The sequence below is a fragment of the Coloeus monedula genome (assembly GCF_965178545.1).
Source record: "Coloeus monedula genome assembly, chromosome: 5".
Classification (NCBI taxonomy): domain Eukaryota; kingdom Metazoa; phylum Chordata; class Aves; order Passeriformes; family Corvidae; genus Coloeus; species Coloeus monedula.
The window spans coordinates 68533868-68556016 of NC_138785.1; the positions used below are offsets into that span (position 1 = coordinate 68533868).

Here is a 22149-nt window from a genome sequence, read left to right on the forward strand (position 1 = left end):
TGAGGACTTCAGTCTTTCTTGTAAGAGTTCCTGGTAAGGCTTATCTCCAAGAAACATTCAGTAATATAAATAAACTATCAACCAAGTCCACCTCACTGCCTCCTTCAGTTTTTTAAAAACAACTCTAGTACCTTTACATGGCATGCACTTTTTAAAAGTCACACTAACTGATGTACATTATTCCACATTTGATTAGTCAGGATACTATTTCTGCATCAATAAGCCATTGTTGGAAGGGAAAAATCAATTATATATATTAAGAATCTCACTAAAATTTTACTTAAAGTAGAAGCATGGAAACAGTCTTCTACTCTGTCTTTCTTCCACAGCTGTTCAACAAAATCCTCAGACTACTTCAGCATTTATCAGAGAATTAAGAGGAAGACTGAACAGAAGAGAAAGGGATTTGTCCCAAGTCAAATAAGCTTTTTATAGCAAGTGTTAAGCGCTGCATTTCTACTCCTTTAGAGGTATAGGATGTTAGGCCAAAGTCTAATGGGCACAGTGCAACATTTCAAATACCACCTTGATGCTGCCCAAAAGTTTTACACTGGTACAGAGCAATACTGAAAGACTGAATTACACATTTCTTGCATGACCGAAGTTTTGAAAAAAATGTAAGCCTTTATTCTCCTCCAAATCTTTAGCCTTACACTAGACCTTTAGCACACCAGTTCTCACACTGATCTGGTCACATACTACAACACTGGCCAAATTCCTTCTTTACTTATGTATATTCAAACCTAAGGAGCTCCAAATAAAATTGGAAACTAAAACACAATCACTTTCAGACCACATTAATCAAAAAGTTTCTAGCCCACCATAACTGCATATGTGAAACTAGTTCAGATGCAGCAGAAAAACGTAAAAAAAGTTTGTATAGCTATTACTTGGTTGCTGGGAATTATGGGGTAAAAGTGAGACTTCAAAAAAGTCAACTAAAGGAAGAAACTCAAGGAAGAAATATTTGGCTGTGTAAGTAAGACCATTAACTATTCTCCAGACTCCTGTTAACAGGAATTTTCAAAGGTTTCTTTTCTAAAAACTGATTTTCCCAGAAAACAGTATAGACAACACAGAAACAAGTATCTTTTACATAGGTTTGCGATTCTGTAAAAAACATCCATTTTCCTTCCATATTTGGTAGAAAGTAGTTAATCAGGTCTAACTTGTACCAATTCCTATACAGGGAACTTTTAACTATATATCCTGACTTGACAGATCTCTCTGTGCATCTTCCTTCCTCAGTGTTACAGTATATTGGCTGAAAGTAACTCCTTCCCACATAAAATGTGATTTTTAAAAAAACCCATAAAAACCTATATTGTGTATCTTTTTAAATTAACTCAGTCATGAGCAAGAGGGAATTAGAAATGGATTTTTAAAAATCTTACCAAATACACGAAGTCACTAAACTATGGGGAAGAAAAAAAACATTTCAAGAAATATAAAATAAAGAGTCCTACCAGATTAGGTGGGGGGAACCATTACAGAACTATGCTCTCCTTTCAAGGGTCAGAAAAATGGTGTGCTTCCTCTCCTCAACTGTGTTAGCTTATAACACCTGAAAAGCACCAGAGATTTGTATGACTCTACAGGTCTCCAAAACAATTCAGTTAAAGACTTTGAGATATAAATAAGCTTTTTCAAATGCTCCTACATGAAATTAATTCTGGCCATACAGCTAAGGAAAACAAAGAGGTGCAGTGATGAAATTGCCTTCTGAAAAACTAGAAGCAAAATCAACTTAGCACTACTTTAGGCAAGAACAAGGAAATATAGTAATGTGTAAGAAAAATTAAGCATCTCCTGAAGAGTTTTAATAAACAAACAGTGTCAAGAGAAAAACTACACCTCACAATAAACATCTTCAAGCATTAAGCTGTTTTCTTGAGACTAAATTAGATCACCATGCTCACCATTTCAACAAAACAGAAAAGTAGAGAACATCTATTATATATGATGCCATAGAAAAATGAGGCAGGGTACAATAAACTACTGAAAATTTTCCCTCAAAGCAGTAACAATTAGCAGTTCCATACAGAATTACTGAAATTCTGTATGTTTATATACTTCAATTTTTCCTCAATGATTCTTGGATTATTTCAGACCAGAGTCACCATCATTATTTGTCACTGGACTTATCCAAAACGTAAATTATATCAGCACTTATTCAGTGAACTCTTCTGATTAGTAGTTCTTATCAATTTCTTGAAATTGCAATAGTTTTTCTTTATTCTAGGCAAAATCAGAAAAGGAAAATAAAGTTAAAAGAGAAGAGTAGTAGTATATTTCAGAAATGGATGGCTTAGAATAATGTCAAGATTTAGGTTAATTAGGTAAAAGCATTAAAATATAATCTTGAAGAGATATAGATCCAAACAAAGTAATTTTATATGCCTAAAAGCAGTTGGAGGTAAATTGGATTTTTATAAAATAGTTCTTTTTAAAAACAGTTTCAATGTTTTGGAAGGGTAAGGTCTAGTAGCTTGCCTTAGTTACAAACCAGTCAGTTTTATAACTCAGGAAGACAGTACTGTGTATTCTAGAGCAGCTGTGCCTAGAAAGAAACCATCATTATATTATTCAAAGCTGCTACTTCAATACAGGAGAGAACAAACAGCAAAAATTCTTGGACTATCTATCTGCTACACACATACTTAGTCAACAGAAGCAATCACACTCCTTCAAAATATTATCCTGTTACACAAACAGCAAGTAACTAATTTCTGCATACATTATGAACTTCTGAACAAGGCTTCCTACAAGAAAATTAAGTGCTTTACAAAGCCATTTTACAGTTATAAAGTTGTAAGAAAATTGTCTTACATCCTTATATAAGGAAGTTGACAATGATTTTAGAGCCCTGTCTAGAACTACCCTGGGGACATCAGAGGCCAGTCCTTTTCAATGCACTTGTTTATGGCTGCCACCCTGGACTTACACCTCAAAAGAAATTTCTTTGCTCTTCTTCTTTTAGTAGGAATATTGGAGTACTAACAAGAACCTAAGCATTGCTTCCTGTCCAAAGACACAACTGAGTTGCAAAGCTAGTGTCACTCAGCAGGTGTGTGTCCTAAGCAAATCCTTCCATTTGTTTTGACCTTTCTTTCTTCTCCAAATATTTGTTAATTTTAATCACAGCACCACCTCTTTAAATGAAAGAGGTCGTTGTCCTTCTGTGTATTTGCAGAGTCCAGATACCATGATACTCTCTAGAGATACAATTTCCAATCAGATTGCTCCCAAAATAACCTAGTCCAGCCAAAGTGACATCATTTCTTGTAAGACAATTAAGCATTATTGATTCAAATTAGCAGACCCATATCAGAATATATGAATGACCAAAGTTCTACTCAACATGTTATCTGTTTTCTTTCATTTCCATGAGTTTCCAAGTCAAGTTAATCTACAGAGCTCTTAAAAAAAATTGAGGTTAATCAAAAGAAGTTGTGAAGCAGTTAAATTACTGGCTATCAAAATAAAAGTATCTTAACAAAAAAAAATTGCTTTATTTAAATCAAATATCACGTATTGTAAGTAATGAATTACTTTGGCATATTTCACATTCTGGGTTAGCAAATACTTCCCACATAGTGTATCTTCAGGCTGTAAGTTGTGGGCGGCCAAGTGCACAATGCAGGCAGCTTTTTGACTTAACAAGGACTGATGGATCCTGTCAGTGTGCCCTTATAGCAAATTCCCATCTGCCAGAACAGTACCTCCCTAAATTTGTGAGCCCAAAAGGCACACTCTTATGCTGATTATACAGGAACTACTGATTTTAAAGACAATGGGAAGATGCTTAGGGAAGACACCAACTAAAGCATTTTCCTCCTATTACAATATCCAGGAGATGTTTGAAGCTCATCTTTACTCATTTCCCAGCTCTTGACAAACACTCACTATGCTAAGATTCAAATATTTCATGGATATTCTTATTTTATGTCAACATTTAAAGATCTGAACGTGCTAGCTACCATACAAACATATTATTCCTATACCAGAAAACATACACAAACCAAACTCACAAGATCACAGGCTGCTGTCCTGTGAAAACACTACAAATCAAGTATGGTGCAACTAGGAATTGCAACATCAGTAAGTGTTCACTTTGAAGATACCAACAGGAGATCTTCTGTAAGATATTTGAGAATAACTTTCTTCAAGTATTTTCCTACAGGCACAATGGGGAACTGATAACCAAGCAACAGCTCTAGCTCATGAGCACAGTTACTGCCTTTTACTGTGTTTTCTTCCTTCATTAATCACTTTAAAATATATTTTATAGTGAGTGGGCAGGAGTGGAAAAGAGACTAACAGGAGCCAATTTTTTTCAGCTACGTTACAACGTCAAACTTCTTACAAAGTCCCATAGTATTAAATTTTTCTTAAAACACATGGTTTTTTTAGAGCAGAGCCTAGTGCAGAAAAACTACAGCAGTACAAAAGATGTCACGCTTGTTTGCTGACACACACGTGTGTCAAAACAGGAAGCACATTATTCAGCAGCACAGGAACGCTCGGCATGGACATTCAATGCACTTGGTGAGTCAGAGCACCCAGGTTGAAGATGGATTTAGTGTGAGGTAAGTGTTCATGATGAGTTAGTGCAGAGCTGACTGTTACCAACATCCAGGTTTAACTCATTTTGCCAACCTTCTGTTTGAAAAGCACTTAAAAACCAGATAATCTAAAAAGGGGACTACAAGAGAGGTGGAATGGGACTTCTTAAACAGCAGGTAGTGACAGGACAAGGGGGAATGGCTTCAAACTAAAAGAGGGCGGGTTTAGATTAGATATGAGGAAGAAATTTTTTTATTGTGAGGATGGTAAAAAACTGGACCAGGCTGCCCAGAAAAGTTGCACATGCCTCCTTCCGGGGAGTGTTCAAGGCCAGGTTGGATAAGCCTTTGAGCAACTTGGTCTAGCGGAAGGTGTCTCTGACCTTGGTAGGACGGTTGGAACATGATGATCTTTAATGTCCCTTCCAACTCAAGCCATTCTGTGATTCTATCATGATACGTATTATTTTACATTCATGTACAGACCGTGAACTAAATGTTACAAGTTGTTACTTCTGTCTTTCTTAAGTTCTGCTTGAACCACTTTCACTGAACAACTTTGGCTGCTTTATGTTCAAAGTTTTGACAAAAGTACTCTGACTCTTAAAATTAGGTTCAAAATCAACACAGAGTAAAGCTTATAAACGCAGGAAAACAAAGTACTGCAACCAGTTATGCTAAAAATTAATCTTGCACCTCTTCTGCTTTACTGGGTAAAAAAAGTTGATCTGAACTGTTTAACATCTTCATCAGTGACCTGGATGATGGGTCAGAGTGCACCCCTCCAATCTGCAGAGGATATGAAACTGGGAGGAGCTGTTAATATGCCAGGTGGTTGTGGTGCCATTCCTACAGATCTCACCAGGTTGGAGAAATGGGCAAACAAGAACCTCATAAAATTCAACAAAGGGAAACAAAGTCTTACACTTGAGAAAAACAACCCTTTCTACCAGAACATGCTGGAGACCAACAGCCTGGGAAGCAGCTTTGCAGAAAAGAGCCTGGGGTCCTGCTGGACACGTTGTCCATGACAGAAATGTGCCCCTGCAGCAAAGGCTACCAACAGCACCCTGGGCTGTGTTAGGAAGAACACTGCCAGGGGGTCAAGGAAGGTGATCCTTCCCCTCTACTCTAACTAGAACTTAGACCCACCCAAAGTGCCATGTCCAGTTTTAGGTCTCCAGTACAACAGAAACATGGACATACTAGAATAAGCAAAGAGAAGGCCACAGAGATCACTAACAGATTGGAGAGTCTGACATGGGAAGAAAGGTTGAGAGAGCTGGGATTGTTCAACTTGGAGAAGAAAACGCTCAGAGGAAGCCTTATCAAAGTGTATGAATACCTGATGGGGACAACAAAGAAGATGGAGCCAGACTCCTCTCAGCAGTGCCCCATAAAAGTACAACAGGAAAGGGGCATAAACTGAAGTACAGAACATTTCTTGTAAACAAAAGATAACTTTTTTTTTAGTACCACAACAGCAGTCAAACACTGGAATAAGTTTGCCAAGAGAGGCTGGAGTCTCCGTCTTGGGAGATAATTGAGAACAGTGAGGCCATGACGCTGAGCAACCTGCTCTAGCTGATCCTGCCTGGAGGGCAGGCTACTGGACTAGACTGTCTGCAGAGGTCCTTTCTAACCTCAGCTATTCTGTGGACTCAGGATACAAACAATATGCACTTCATATAATCCCAGTCTCCTACATGTTTCCCTGTAAGAATCCAGTAAATATTGTGTTTCCATGAGAAATTAGTATCATATTAAATCTGCTGCCAGTATTTTTGCTGACAGAGCTGTCAACAAAAGAAGCCAAACAACAAAAGCAGCTCTGAGAAGATACTCACATATCCTGAGCTTATACAACTTCCCTGTTGATCAACTCTTTTTTTAAAGCAGTAGCAGCCCAGCTAACCCTAAACTGCTTGCCAACAAACAGCCCAGAATATTTTCACAAGTGACCATTCCTGCTTTTGGGTCTTCCATCTTCCACTTTTGGGGGCTTAGTCTATACAGCTTGCTATCAGTTTAATAATTATTCATACTTCTAAAGATATGGATGAATTATCCAGCTTCCTGTCATCACTTGTTTTATTAGTTTCAGCAAAGAACTATGATAACAATGTTCGCATTCATTCATTTTCAAATTGTCAGCTTTCATCTTACATGCTCTCATCTGAGACTAGAAGAATTCCCCATCAGTAGCATTTCAAAAAAAGACAGATTCCACAGCAGTTTGGTGGAAGAATAGCTGACAACCTTCTTGTCCTTGAGAAGGGACTGGAGGGGGTGGGGGGGAATATTCAAGAATTATTTTGTACACTTAAAGAGCTTCTCTAGATTCAGCTGAAGAACTCTATTTACTTCCTCTGAGCTGAACTGCTGAAGAATGGCTGAAGTATTTCCACTCCAGCAGCAACCACAATTTAGCTATGGAACAGGGATTTCCCTCTGCAGTTTGAAGCACTCTTTCACATGAAAAGCACTCTGTGGAACATACCGTAAATGTAGAACTATTACACAACTATTATCTAGTGATGCTGGCATGAGGAAGCTAGAGGGAGGAAACAGGAAGGCTATAAATACAAGTCTGCAATCTTTTATATTTTACTCACAGAAGGGAAAATCACCAGTGTCCAGAGCTCCAAGAGAAATATCTGAGCTACTGTGTTGGTGAACAAAATTTTTTAAAAAAGTGATACACATTCATTTTACACAGCATTTGAACAAACAGGAAATAAAAATTCACAGAGTCTCAGTCCCACAGAAACCTGGAGGCACCTGACTCCTAAAGAGAAAAATGAGATTTCATATCAACTTACTTTAGTAGACTTTAGCCTTAGTGTTCGTTTCTCCATGCTGCTTTTTCACCTCCACCACTAAAATGTTTTGGTACATGACTCACAGCTAAGAATATTTCAGAGGACATATTCAAAGATTTGAGCAGACACTGTTCTGGCAGGTTTTTTTAAAACAATGAAAAATGTTGTTAACGATTACAGGAACAACTCAGAATTTGAATGGCTGCTGGGAAGAGTCAATAAACATCATCTTTGCTTGGAAATTAAGAGTTTCAGTGCAAGGGTGTCTCACCCTCTTGCTATTTAGCTTGATAACTTTACAAACAACATTCCATTCTTTTATGTATATTTTTGTTGAGATATTTTAGGGAAAAAGAATGCTTGTGGAAATAAAAGAATTAGTCCAAAATATTCTCTACCTTTTAAATGGCTGGCACCTTGACAATTCATCTTAAGTCATAAGCACCAAAACAAAAAACTCACTGATCCTCACTGCCAGTAATTTTTCAGGAATGTAGCAACCAAAGCTGTGGTAACAACAGGAATACACCTAAAATGCATTCTTAAAACGATGTTCTTAACATTAAATGCCTTCACACTGTTCTGGCTATGAAAAGTGCTAGAGTGATCTTTACAGCTATTTTAAAATTTAAGCCTGATACTGTCAGGTCCAAAGTACTTCTGGGTGACAGAAAGGAGCCTTCAATGTAAAATGGGAATCAACACTTTGTCCTTCTACTTCTCAGAACCCGAGCAGAATGGAGCTATTGGAGGAGGATATGCACAAGAAGAACATTGCCAGAGAGCCTACAGAACCAACACTGCAAGGAGCACACAATGCTCGGCGTGTGAAGGCACAGCACGATCTCAGCACAACAAAGTTGACTTTGCATAAACATCTTCTATAGAAGGTAAAATGTGGATACACTGACGAGAGATATTTAAATAAGCATTTTGTAATAGAGATCCTTCTCCCAGGTCCCTTCCACAGTTACAGCTATTTATGTGGTAGACCTCCTGTATAAGCAACACGAGACTTCAAACAAAGGTTTCCATTGATTCCTATGAGCATCATCCTTGCAGTTCAACAGTTCTCAGAGGCACGGAGCGTTAAGGTCATCGCTGAGTCCTTCACTTGCCTCATAACACCTGGTTAAAGCCCAAGACCACCTATGCAGCCTTGGGAGACTTCCATCCTGCAGGTAGACCCAGTATCTCAAGGCACAGCTTTTACCAAACTGTACTTTGCTTATTCGCCTCCACAGCTCTCTAGTACGTCTGTCCCTTTTTATATTTTAAGCTCATCTCCATCTTCGGGGGACCCAGCAGCCAGGGAACCATATTCTACTGCCACCTCCACTCCCTCCCCTTTAGCACGTCTCCTAACAACGCCACGTAGATCCAGATAATCATCTGGGACGAGCACTTCAGGCAGCCCTCGGTGTTCCTGAGGGAGTACGTTCCACTCACACGCCCCAACCCCTCTCCCCCAGCCCGGCTCCGTCCGAGCCCACTCCCCCCTCACACCGCCCCGCGACCACAAGGACCTCACTTCTCTCCCAGCTCCTTTCCAGCTCTTTTTGTGTCCCCAGCGTGGCTCGGGGGCCTCCCCCGTCCCCTCAGGGCACGGAGACACCAGGGAAGAGCCGCATATTCCAGGCACGTCCCTCTCCCTCCGCGGAGGGGGATGGGAAGAGCAGCAGCGGAGCAGCACCAGTCGAGACGTCAAGCGGAGGAAAAACGGGGACAGGCGGGAACTACGCGATGGAATCGCTGCAACCTCCATCCCACAGCCCCGGGGCTCCTGAGGCGGGGAGAAGGGGGGGGAGAAGGGGCTCTCCCTCAGCGCTGCTCGGGCGGGACGCTGAGGGCGTTAACGCGCTCCCCCCGCGCCGGGGACAGCCCGGCACCCACCTTGAGAGTGGGGTACTCCTGCACCTTCAGAGTCATTGAGAGCTGAGCGGCTGATTCCTGCACCGCCATCTTGGATCGGGCACCGGCCTCCCCCCCTCCCTGCCTTCCCTCCCGCCCTCCTTCCCAGCGCGTCCCGGCGGGAGCTACCTACGGCGCGCGCGGCATGCCGGGAAACAGCGCGCGCCCCGCCCCGGCCCTCATGGACACGGGGTGAACCAACGCCGCACGCCCCCCCGCACCACCCTGCGCCGCGGCGGCTTGGTACGCTCCGCGGGGGCGGTGACGGAGGAAGAAGGACGGCGCGCTGACCAATGAGCGGCTCCCTTTCGCACGTCCTCGCGTCATAAGTGTAGACACCGCCCGAGACCTTGGGAAGCCGCGCCTGAATGGGCAGCGCTGCGGGAATGGGCGGGGCCGTGTGGATGCGCGGACAAATCAAATGGGATTACGGCATTGGGATAGGCGGGATTTGGGGGGGTTATGGACACCCAGCCACCCATTGGCGGCAGAGAGCGATTTCCCATCGCCCAATCAGAATCTCCTCTGGGGCTGGGTGGGTGGGGCCTAAAAGTAAATTTTGCTGGTGACTTCAAACGGCCGTTTTAGCACCCCCGAGGTGTCCGGGAAGGGAGGGGCGGGGCGAGGGGCGGGGCGCGCCTTGATGGGCAGTGCCTCCAGCCAATGCTGTCGCGTCTCATCTTGACGGGCAGGGTTCTGAGCCAATGGGCGACGCCCCTACGGCGGGCGGGCGGGGCGGCGGGCGGCGTGTGGCTGTGTGTACATCGGGAGGGGCGGGGCCGCCCCCCGTGAGTTCCGCGGGGCGGAGGGAGCGAGTGGGAGCCAGTGAGGCGGAGACGGCGGGAAGAGGTTTAAATAGCGGAGACGGCAGCAGCCCCCTGCCCCCGGCTCCTTGGGCCGGCGCCGAGTTTCCCCGGTGAGCGGAGGCGCGGGGTGGGCGCAGCTCCTGCCGCAGCCGGGCCGGTCCCGCCTGCCCCGCGGGGGACGGGGTGGGGACGGGGGTGGCTGCGTTCGGTCTCTGGTGGTCCATTCATGGGTCCCGCTGCCCTCGCAGCCGCGCCGGGGAGTGGAGCTGCCTGCCCCGGCACCGCCCGGTGCCGCCGGGCGCTACAGGTGCGGAGTTCGGGGCTCCTCTGGCTGGTGCTGGCGGGGGTGCGGGATCCCCAGGGAGCTGTGGATCTCCATGGCTGCGCTCAGAGGCTTTGCGTGACCCGCTGACCTCTGGCCGGTCCCTGTAAGGTGACAAGCACCGGTTTAAGCGAGCAGTAATTCCTCTGCCGGACGTACGTGAGTGTTTCGATTAAAAAAAAAAAAAAAAAAAAAAGGGGACTTGATCCTGCAGAGTTCCTAGTTGTGTGTGTGACGGAATAAAACCATTCTTGGAGTGTCAGTCCTCTGGCTATGAATATAAAAGCTGCTTTCTGGATAAGGCGTAGAGGGCAGTATCCCGATGTTCGGCTCCTCGCTGTGACCTGGGCACCTCAGTGCGTGACACGGGGCACTGGGACCGACCTTCATCACACCAGGTTTGCAGCAAAAGGCAAATGTGCCCATAGGACCTGTACGTGCAGTAAATATAAACTTCATTCTGTTGCTGAAGTCGGTGTCAAAAGTTTAGTTTCTTGATGCACTGGCAGCAAATGTGCTTCAAGCAGTGTGCTGCTGGAGTTTGGGCTTTAAAGAGACTCCAATACCTGTATCCATCGATAATCACGATGGGGTTTTTTGTCTCTTCTCCGAACGTTGTGGTTATGCTTTTTTCTGGTCTGTAGAAGTGAGAAAATAAATACCAGTACTTCCAGGAGGAGTGAACACGCTTAACTTTCATGGTTTGAAAGAGCAAGTACGTTTCTTAGAATGTTTGGTGGCATTATTTCTGATGTGCATAGACCTCATTGCACTGAGAGCATCTGTCCACCACAAGGGGATGGGGGTAAATAAAAGGGAATGGGGGAAGTCATGTAGTTGAGTGTTAGATTCTCTTTAGCTCTTGACTATGATCTATTTACTGGTATTTACTCACAACTGCCCTAGCATTCAGCCTTGTACTGATCATAATCAGCAAATGTATGCCTAAACATAATTTACCAAACCCACACCAGGTGCAAAGCTTTTGTTTGAGAAGTGTATTCGTAAAAACTTTTGTGTTAGTTACACCTGGGATTAGCACTCATGTCTAGACACGATCTTGGGACCAGATCCTGCAAGAGGATTTTTATTAGGGGGATTTTGACACCATTAAGGTTCTGTGCAGGGAATTGTTCACCCTGAGCTGCTTGGGTGGAGGATTGAAAACTTTGCTCAGTTGTTGCTGTATTTACAAACATAATTATGTGGCATTGTAAAATATTCCTGTTCTTCCTGTCTGTCTTAAATATCCTGTAAGCTAATATTTAGAAGGAAATTTGCTCTTCAGTATTCCCCATGATTAATGTTACTCAGCAGCTTGAACTTGTCATACCTTAACTCTGTGATGCTTACAGGGACTGAAGAAGTGTGACTTGCTATGTAATTGATCAAGTCATGGATGTATTTGTCCAAGAAACTTATTTGCAACAGGTTTTATTTATATGTAGTCTCTTAATGGTCCTTTCCAATAATACAGTAGCTAATTTAATGTAACACAGATACTCTATGGATACAGGTTAAGTGCTCAGACTGTATGTGTCTTTAAACTGGAGGGTTATTGGTGAAGGTTTGTCAGACATGAGTAGCTGGAGCTAAAGGGGTTGCTTAATGGAACAGATGGCCAAGCAACCATCATGTCAGAGAAAACAGCATGTATTCGTGTATTCTTAGTTTAACACAAGAGGGAGCATGTCTAATCTTTAACCTTTAAATATTGTAACTTCAGAGAGGAAGCTTGAAGTGTTGAGTGTCAAATAATTTATGTTCAAGGCTCCATGTGCAAATATTGATACAACCTATGCATATTTCTGGCATGTTTTCAACTTTAGGCTGCAGCTGTTGATTTATAGTGTAAATGCTGGCATGATAAATGTGGAGATGAGAACTAAGCTAATGATCTTTTGAAGTTTTTAAAATCTGTAGTTTCCTGCTAAATTAAACAGAATATTTATGGTTATTGTTATTCCAGGGTATGGTTATTAATATACAAAGGTTGTACTTTTTTCTTTAATATTAGGTTAATATGTCTTCTGCTTAACCTACCATACAAAGTTATAAAGCCGAGCCTTAATTTAATTAAATTTAGTGTAATTGCCTATATAACTTTGCTTTTAGAATTCTTATAAATCCTACCACTTTATTCCTCAATAGGAAGTATGAAGTTGGATCTGCTAAGAAGTTTTGTACTGTGTCTTCTTTATTTTTTTCCTTGTCCGCTGATGTCATAAAAGAAAGATGAAAAATCAGCTTCCATTTTGTTATTTCTTGGTATTGTCCAGCTGAATCATAATGTGTTAATGTTTTTCCTCATTCAGTCTTGTCAATGCGAATTAGCAGTTGGCTTAAGCAGTGTGCACAGAATACTCCAAACCTTTAGGAGAACCTTACTCCATTTGTTTCCAGTAGCCTTCTGCTTTGCTCCAGATTAATGATTAGAGAAAAACATCTGTCTGCCATTAAACACTGCATGCAAATTATGTATCTTTCAAGAACATAAACACTCTGTATGTTATTTGGTAGAGCAGAGCAGAAACCTTAGTGCTTTGCTTTCACATGCTGAAGGAAACTGCTGTGGATGGAGATTTTACTACACTTGCTTCTCTTTCCTCTCAGTGGCCATTATAACCCCCGTGCCAGGTGGCAGAAGTGGGTGTGTGTCACCATCATTTCTTGTATTAGCAGACAAGACTGGTCTAAGCCGGGGATGTGAAGCCCTGTGCTGGGTCAGGTAGGAAGTGGCACATGTTGTCCCACTGTTCAGCAGAGTTCTCTTCCTCCGAGCAGGTGGGTGTGGTGGTATTGTCCGTTATAATGTATTCTCCATTATAATGGAGAAGCAGAATCCTTCACTCTTCTGGTGAGTTATGATGTTTGTGAAATATTTAGGACCTTATCTTTAATCTCGGTTAATTTTTTCCTTCTGAATAGTGGGAGAAATTTTGGTATTTTTTAACTGCTGTGCACAGCATTGACAGAAGAAGGTGTTAGTATTAAATCAGCTTGTCTTCGAAACATGCCAGGCAGGTGTTCTTGCAAGGCAGAAAGGTGAGATAACCTGTACTAATATTGAATACCTGTACTAGTACTGGATACTAATGTGGAATAACCATCTTAGAATGCTTTGGGTTGGAAGGGACCTTAAAGATCATCTAGTTCCAACCACCATCTATTGTATGAATATTGTATATTCATTATGTGTTAGGACTTTTTAGAAGATAATGAGACATTGCTACTGGGGAAGTTGCTTTACTAAGTTATTCACAGCAACCAACGTTTTTATTGAATGGCTCCATTTCAATGGATGCAATTAATTTTAAATCCTATGTATGCAACGTACTGCAGAGTCAGAAACTCACAGAGACCAGAGGGATGCCTTTTGATGGAAAAGTCTTGATGGACTTGAGTTTTGTAAGGATTAGATGAACTACCTGTTGTCTTGGCTACTCCATATCAGTCAAGACTTATGCCTTGGTTTTCTTGCCCAGCAGGCTTAGGCTGCTACACAGTCTTTGCAATAAAGGTGTATTTTTACTTTAAAAGAAAGTAGTAATATGACTGTATAGTTCATGGTTTGGGGCTTTTTTCTTCATTTTTTATTGTAACTTTAAACATAACTGTAAAGTGTCTCAGTGTATCTGGCTTGTGTAAAAAGGCTGGTGAACTTTTATTTCTGTATCTGAGAGGAAATTGCCAAGAGTGTAAAAATCCAACTAACAAACAAAAGAAAAAGCCCCCACAACAAAACCCGGCGATTAACAAGAGCAGCAGCGATTGCCCTGATGTGCCACAGTTTAGAGCATAGTTGTAAGGTAGTAAATACAGATCAAAAGCTTTGTTTCCTTATTTTAACATGATTATAAGGACCCTTTCCTTATCCGGGGAAAATGCAGATGCCCTCAGCAATTTGGGTTACCAAGATGCCATAATGGATTGGGATTGAGACCTCAGTAGAGGCTGTGCTGGATCGTCTATGACAGCAATTTCATATCTCTGGTACCAATCTGGTACCTTTCAGGCAATGTGTGTGTAGAACTTATTTAGAAGTTATCCCATGTTTATGCAAACCGGGTTTCGATGTTAAAGTATTTTTTATATTGCTTTTATTAAAAAGAAAGGGGGGGGGGTGGGATTCACAATGTAGGTCAAATTCTTGGGAAACCTCATCTAAAAAAACCACTTGTATTTGCATAAAAAAGGCATGTGGGACTGCCTGACAAAGTGCACAGACTCTTGTAACTTTCTGAATGGTCTAAATGGGTGATTTAAAATGCAAGGGGGGGGGCGGTTTACCTGCAATATTTTTGGCCATGAGCAATTTTTCTTTTTTTTCCTTTCTGAGTTACAGCCCCCTGAAAATGGGGGGGTTTAGAAAGAAAGTGCTGACACAGCCTTGACTACAGAGCAGTGCCCTGCGTGCTGCTGCAATAATTGTCCAGGCAGTGTTTTCTGCTTCCCTGCCATTGTGCTTTACATTCCTTCAATCCATTCCATTTTTAACTTTCCGAAAGTTTGGTATTATTGCGAGCCCCCGGCGTGTGTGCAGCCGCCGGAGGAGCGAGGTTGGCAGAGTAGCATGGACTTGTTAATCTCAACCTGATCTTGTCAGCAACAGCAGAGCAGAGGGAGAGGGAGAGAACTCCGGCTGGGGCAGCGCTCCAAAGGTTCGTCTCTTATTTTTTATACCTAAATTGCGTCTCCGTAGCAAAGTATTCGGTGTGCGGAGCGCGGAGGGCTCCGCGGCGGGGCCGTGTGCGCGTTCGGCCGCGTTGTTTGTGTGCCGGGGGAGGCTTCGGCTCGCCGTGCGCGGAGACAGCGAGTGTGTGTGTTACGGCCGGGGAGACGCCGAAGAAGAAGAAACCCTGTTGGTTCTCCATGCAAATGACCGCTTTGGTTGTAACAAAAGCCTTGATGTTGGGCTTGGAAAAACGATCTGACAGTGTAACAACCCCAGGCCACTTTCGCCATGTTTTTGTTTATTCATGTTTCATTCCGTTTTCCTTAGCTATCTCACAGATGTTTCCAATTTCACTGTTTGTTGGGGTTTTTTTTTTTCTCTCTCTTTTTTTTTTTTTTACACCGTGCAGCCTTTTTGGAGTTAGCAAGAAAACGTGTGAAAGAATGTTAACAAAACAGAGAGGTGTTGCAGATGTTTATACTTTAGTTCTTGCGTTGCGCCTGGCGATTCTGGCAGAGGGATTCAGTGCATATGAAGGAACGTAAGAAGCATCTGTTTTACCTACCGAGCTTGTGGTTTCGAAATGTGCCCATTGTAACTTGAATATTTACATAAACAGATGAAGTGAGCACGTTCCCGGTGCAGTGTGGCAGGTCGAGATCTCATTTGTTTGCTACTGTTTTTGAAGGGGGTGGGGTGGGGGGAGAAGAAAATCCAAAAGAGCAAGGAAAGGAATATCTGTGACTACATGTATTCTCCTAGATAAACTCCTGCCATCTCGGAGTGCCTTTAAATATTTGAACAGCTTCCGTTAAGTCAAATAAAATTGGTTACCATGAGAAACAAAAAAGTCTAATAGAATAGTTGAGCACACTAATGAAAATCTGAACATAAGATTGTTTCAGAATCATTCGAAGAATTGGATTAGACAGAAAACCTTGTCAATAACAGTCATAGTAACACATTTAAACATTTTTGCTTCTGAGATCCTGGAAAACAGCACACACAGTACAGAAACAGCAGAGGTGGATGGTATGTTATCTTACAGTCGCATAAATTGAAATGTAATTGTCTACTAATGATATTAAAATCAGTCTGGTTGTAGAATTTTATGCTCGATGGATGTATCGAGGCATACACAAATAAAATCTGAAATCTTAAAGGACAATGATTCAATGTCCAGAGCCAGTGGTTAAATCAGATGTGGTAACTATGGTGAGAGGTAAAGTTACTTAGCTTCCCACAAACCATGCATATGTGGATTTCTTTTTGTGTAATGGAGATTAAGGAGAAAAGGATTAGAAAATCTAAAGAGAAATTTTGAGTAGGAGACCTGTAGCCTTGCTCTGGAAATTAACATTGAGGAGGCTTTTAGAAGAGAGGCAGGGTGGAAGTAATCACTCTCTTGTAATATATATTGATGATAATTCTAGAAAGGAGTCTTTCTGGTTGGGAATATCAACAACAGCTCTTGCATAGAGGTACAAAACCAATCATCTCCATATTAAAATAATCCTCCTACTCCAGCAAAACAAAAGCAAAACCCAGCATATTTTTTCACATTATCAATGACAGCATAAAATCAGGTAAAGTCTGCTATTCTGAATGAATGAATTTTAGGTTCTTGCAGAATGAAGCAGTGTTGATTTATTTGGATTGCTTCACATTCCTATTTTTAAGCATGTGTATGATATGTATTTAGGATTTTTTTAACTTCAAAAATGGTGGTCATAGGCAGTAGGAAATAAAATCAGAGCTTAGTGTTCTAGCTGGTAAATATTGGGGGAGTTTGGAGTGCAGCCAGAGAGACTTGGACCATGTTTCTGATTTTCGTTGAGTTGAGAGGGTTCAGTATTACCCTGAGCTTTTCAGGGAAGAACTTCATATTGTGCTGATCATCTCCAAGGGGTATGGGAAGGATTGTCATGCTTGCAGATAAAACTGGTGTTCTAAGAGAGCCACCAGGGATACTAATTAGTGATTAGCTATTTGAAAGCTTAGGAAACAGAGAGGGGAGAGGTCAGGTTCAATTTCCAGCATAGAGAGACCATTTCTCTGTAATAGTGAAAAGTATATTCACCATGAGAATGCAGAGACATCTGAGGGATATGAGGTATGTTCAGCTTTCTAGTAATATATGCTAAAGTGTATTGGGGTTTTGGCAATGCATTAGACACATCTTTAATAAAATATTGTAAAGTTTTGGGTTTCCCCTCCTCCCTGTCCCCATTGTGGTTGTAAAACACTTATTTAATGAGAAGTTTGCAGGGGAACTGGTAGTTGAGCATAGCCTAGACACATGGTGTTACAAGTTTTAAGGTGTTTCTGGATTTGCTAGGAAACACTCTGAGCTTTTTGTGGGTCATAATCCCACACTTTCCCTTATCAGTTGTGTGATAGAGGGTGTGATAGCTGTTCAGGAGACTGGGTTCACTATCTCTGTGCAACACTGTGGGTTAAACCCATGAATGGAATGAATGCTTCTGGATTTCAGGCCAAATGATAAATAATAGACCAAACAGCAATGAAATTCACATTTGTTACAAATTTTTTTCACAATAGGAATGGTCAACACATTACATTGATTTTTCTTTTTAAATTTTCATTTCTTCAAGAGTAGTAAAAGTTCACTAGTTGTATTCTGTGCTAATAAGGAGGAAGAGGAGGAAAAAGAATTGAATTGCTGCTGTCAGTGGACAATATTTTGCTTTTTTTCTTCATGTTGGAGTTGACATTTGTGGAATGGTACATTGTTATTGCATTAATAATGGATTATTATTTCAGAGGAAAATTTTTATTTGTACAGAGATTGCTATTTTAGATTGAAGCAGAAAGCTTCCATATCTAGAGCAAAACTCAGATATAGCTATTGATGCGTAACAATTCATTTCCTTGTTCAGTGTGTTTTGAAATTGTTTTATCATCCTACTTTATTAGGATGTATTATATTTAAAAGCAATCTACCTGGTATTTCAGGCACAGGATGCTGTATAACCTAATGGATAGGAATAGTGGAATTGGAACAAACAGAGTTTTTCTTCCTTTGCTATTGGATTAAGGCAAGTCAATTTACCTTTCTGTTTCTACTTTCCATCTACAAAACAGGTGTAGTGGTAATTCCTTCAATATCTACTGATGAAATTTTGAGATGAGCAGTATTTTGTATTACAGCAGCACACATGGTAGATACTGACATATTTGCATCAAAAGTCCTAAAACATTAAAAGGAATTAAAATACCAGTGATTTGATAATAAAATGTTTCCAGAAAAAAAGTTCAGAGTGAGTGCTGTTGAGGTTTTTTCAGACAGCTGTGGCTATGGGAGTGTTTTAGGGTAGCTGAATATCAGCTGGCTGGTTAGTACCTTGATAGTGAATATTGACAGGTTATACATGTCTGGTTTAAATCTTCAACAAAAGATGGGCCTTTATTGAGTTGTTCAGGTGTTCTGTTGGGATCCAGCCAGAAGAATAGTTTCAGCAGCATCTTAGGATGCTGGAAAAAAACCCCAGCCAACCCTCCATTTCCCCAATGAGTCTATTTACATTAGTACTGGAGAACCTCTGGCCTTCCCAATTAAATTTGTAGATTGCAAGACTGAGAAGTCCCGTGCAAATGGCTGTGTTTGTGCTCACACTGCAGCAGCTGAGTAGTTCCACTGAAGTCACTGGGTCTGCTGAAGTGAATAAGAGTTTTCAGCACTCAACTTTGCAGTATTTATCTTGTTCCTTTTGACAACGGTCATGGAAATTCTGCAGTGGGTTGTGAAGTCTGAAGTGCTCTCAGGTATTTGAGAGATGATTCTTGCTCCATTTGCACACTGTATGAAGTTGTGTAAATTGCTCTCAGGTGCAGTATAGAGTAGATGGGGGTAGTTTAATGCTGAAAATTGTGACAGTATGGAAAGAATTCAGGTAGACTATCAGCCTGTACAGGTTATTTATCGCAGGTCACAATAGGGCTTATCATTTGTGACTTGCCAAGGTCTGATCAGTTTAAACAATTGCCAGAGAAGAGCATTTATATATAAAATTTGATGAAAAAAATTTAGGAAATCATAGTTTGAAGTACAAGTTGCACCTTAAATTTTCACAGTTTCCTTCATGTGTAACCCTAGTTCAGTTATCTACTTGTATCTTTATCTTTGTAGACAGCAGAGTCAGTATTTTGTTACTGAAAATAATCACTTGCTGTGGTTTGCTTTTGGGTTTTTTTAAAATATAATTGAAACAGCCCCCAACACTTTAAAAAATATACTTCTATTTTGCTATTCAAAGGACCAGCTTTTATTCTAAATGCAACTCTAATACTAAAAAAACAATTTTTCCAACAGTTTTCCATTTGAAGGGAATATTTTTCTTCATCTGGAGAACAAGCCAATACAGCTTAGTTTGTAAAATTTGTTTATACAATGGTATTTTCTGTCTGCACAGTGCCTGGAATATGTCTTAGCACATAAATAATAGAATAAATAAAAGCTTTTGTATCCAAACAGCTTCTGTTTATATTTCTCAGTAAGAAGTGTGTGTGGAAGGATTCTTGTAGCTTTGAGAAACTGAGTGTATGCTTTGTCTAGTAAATTATGTCATTTGTTATCTTGGTAAGTCTTAGAGCATCAACTACATGACAGTTTCCTTTTAGAAGAGTAAATATTAGGTGGTGTTTGTGTGGAAATCATTCCAACTTATGCTGTGTTCTGGAGGTATTTCTCTACCTTTCTCAGATATCTGTGCTTGGGTTTTGTAGAGGAAAGTTAACCAGAGACAATGTTGTCATCTGGTAATGCCTGTGCAAACTGGAATATCTTCCTGGTGTTTTGCAAGGAAATAATGATGGTTTGAAAGCTTTTGCATGCCATTTTTTTGTAGACCTTTCATACATTCTCTGCTTTGCTTACTGATACACCTCCAGAAAGAATATAGCATGACATTTTTTCATATCTTCTTTTAGACTGTAAAATGTATGTGTATCTTTTCTGGTGGTTTGTTTATGCTGCACTGTGACAGACAAGTAGCGATAAAAAAATACTATACTTAAAAATACTTAGAATAATATAGGCTTTAAATAACAACTTCTAACATCCTCTCTTCTTTTATCCTTCATCTCTGCAGTGAGGGAGTGACATCAGGGAGTGATAGTCATTCTGACTTTTCCATATAAGTGAAGTGAATTTGATATAATGCAGTTACTATATCATTCCTCAGGCCCTCCAGTACAAATATATAAAAATAAAAAATCCATTATATTGTTCAACATGAGTTGAGAGGTGATCAGTGGAGTTCAGACTGTGAGAAACAGGCAAAGAGATGCGTTACATTTACATTGTTGTGCACAGGTTGATGTGTTTCCTCAAATGCTGGCGCAGAAATGAAAGAAAAGATCCTGTTTACTTAAGGTCAAAGTATCTGGGAAGGATTCTCTAGAGAAACAATTGCCATTTCCCATTTTACTCTATGCCTGTGGGACAGGAAATGGATTTTGCAGATTTTTACCTCCTGGGAAGTCAGCTTGAAGAAGGTAAAGATTGTGGTAGAGTCATTGGACCGTAAAAGTTAAGCAGATAAAATCATTTAATCTATTGAGGATAGAGTGTATTACTTTCAGCCCTGTGCTGCTAGACTGGTGAAGATGTCAAAACCAAGGTGTGTTCATCCCTGTTGGAGCAATTAAAAATTTAAGTTTTCTGATCCTGATAAGACTATATCAAAACAAACACACTTGCATCCTGGCTGTGTATAAAGGTTTCTGCACCTTATTGATATTTAATTTGAATATGACTTAATTAAATCTATGTCACATTGCTTTTAATTTGAGCATCTCTGCCCACCTAATTAAGGGAGAACTTGAACTGTGGAAGGGCTAAAAGCTTGTACAGAAAGGATTGCCTGCTCCTGCTGTGACTGGGGGAAGCAGTATAAACCTAGAGAGGACAAGAAGTTAGCGGTAGAATGCACAGGTTGAAGGAACAGATAGTTTCAAGTTTCTAATCAGCATTGCACAACAAAAGTAGCAGATGCATAGGTTAAGTATGGCAGATATTTCCATCAGTCTTTAATGTCCTTCTAGGTTTTGGATGCTTGCATTTGATTTTGTTCTGTATTTGACTACATCTTTACCTCTGTTCTGCATTGCTTGTTTCAGTGTTTGTGGTTGATTGGTAGTGTTTTGTCTTGCAGTAATGTGTCCTAAATGCATATACATATTTTTCTTTCCCTGATTTAGAGCCCATTGGCAGTTTCTTGCCTGCTAGTCACAGGTTTCTCAGAAATTCCAGTAAAATCATCTGTTTCTTTGGATGTGTTTCTAGATGGAGCAATGTCAGAATTGGGTAAGGAAAGGCACAGCAGTCTAGTCTTGAGATGTTTTGTAGATTGTGGTTGTTCGGATCCTTCTTGGGAGAAAGGGACACTCTATTAGCGAGCCTGAAGATATAAGTGGGTGTCATCTGGGTATAGAAGTCTACAGGGTAAAATGCTAAACTGACCCTTCTCTTAACATATGGGCAGCATGTTCTAATGAGAATTATGAGTACAGTCTGGGAAGTTCCTGAGTGTGTTTATGATTGCTTCTGCCTCAATAAACAACTCTTTGCCAGCTCTTTTCTATCCTGGTGCTTTGATTTTGCGGGCAATTTCTGTCTGCATAATACTGATGAGTCAGAGTATTGTCAGCTGGAGTACCTCAAATTATATGAAAGGACATAGAGTACAAAATATTTTCTAGTGTTTTGAGAAGAGACGATTACATTCTGAAAAATTGGAAGGTAAGGCTGAAATATGCAGGGCACCATGCTGTGCATTTCTGATGTATGTTTTGGGAGTAATGTCCTCGGCTGGGCTGGAGTAATTTTCAGGAAGCCACTTCTCAGGTTGACAGCCATTTCCATAATGCTGTTTACAGGGAATTATGACAATGTCATAATTGGAAATTAATGTTTGACAAGAAGTGATCAGCACCTGAAACATTAACTTGTTTAATACCTGGTATCAGTTTTTCAACTCTTCCTTAGAGTACCTCTCTCTCATGACATGTTTAATAGCTTTGTGTT

The 22149-nt window shown here is 40.9% G+C and overlaps 2 protein-coding genes across 5 annotated transcripts in view; one reads left to right on the forward strand and one right to left on the reverse strand.

The window, feature by feature from the left end:
• Positions 1 to 9381, reverse strand: part of MAEA (macrophage erythroblast attacher, E3 ubiquitin ligase) — a 49538-nt gene extending 40157 nt beyond the window's left edge. Inside the window, exon 1 of one of the 2 annotated variants that reach the window (XM_082281243.1) lies at positions 9281 to 9381. In XM_082281243.1, coding sequence (XP_082137369.1) covers positions 9281 to 9349 — 69 coding nt within the window. In that variant the 5' untranslated portion in view covers positions 9350 to 9381. Of the gene's footprint in view, positions 1 to 1466; positions 1525 to 9280 lie in introns of those variants that run through there. The other variant, XM_082281245.1, reaches the window with a different exon arrangement.
• A 703-nt stretch (positions 9382 to 10084) lies between these two features.
• CTBP1 (C-terminal binding protein 1) overlaps positions 10085 to 22149 on the forward strand; it is a 236430-nt gene continuing 224365 nt past the window's right edge. For all 3 annotated transcript variants that reach the window (XM_082282082.1, XM_082282083.1, XM_082282084.1), the window contains exon 1: positions 10085 to 10214. The gene's annotated coding sequence lies outside the window, so the exon portion shown is untranslated. The remainder of the gene's footprint in view (positions 10215 to 22149) is intronic.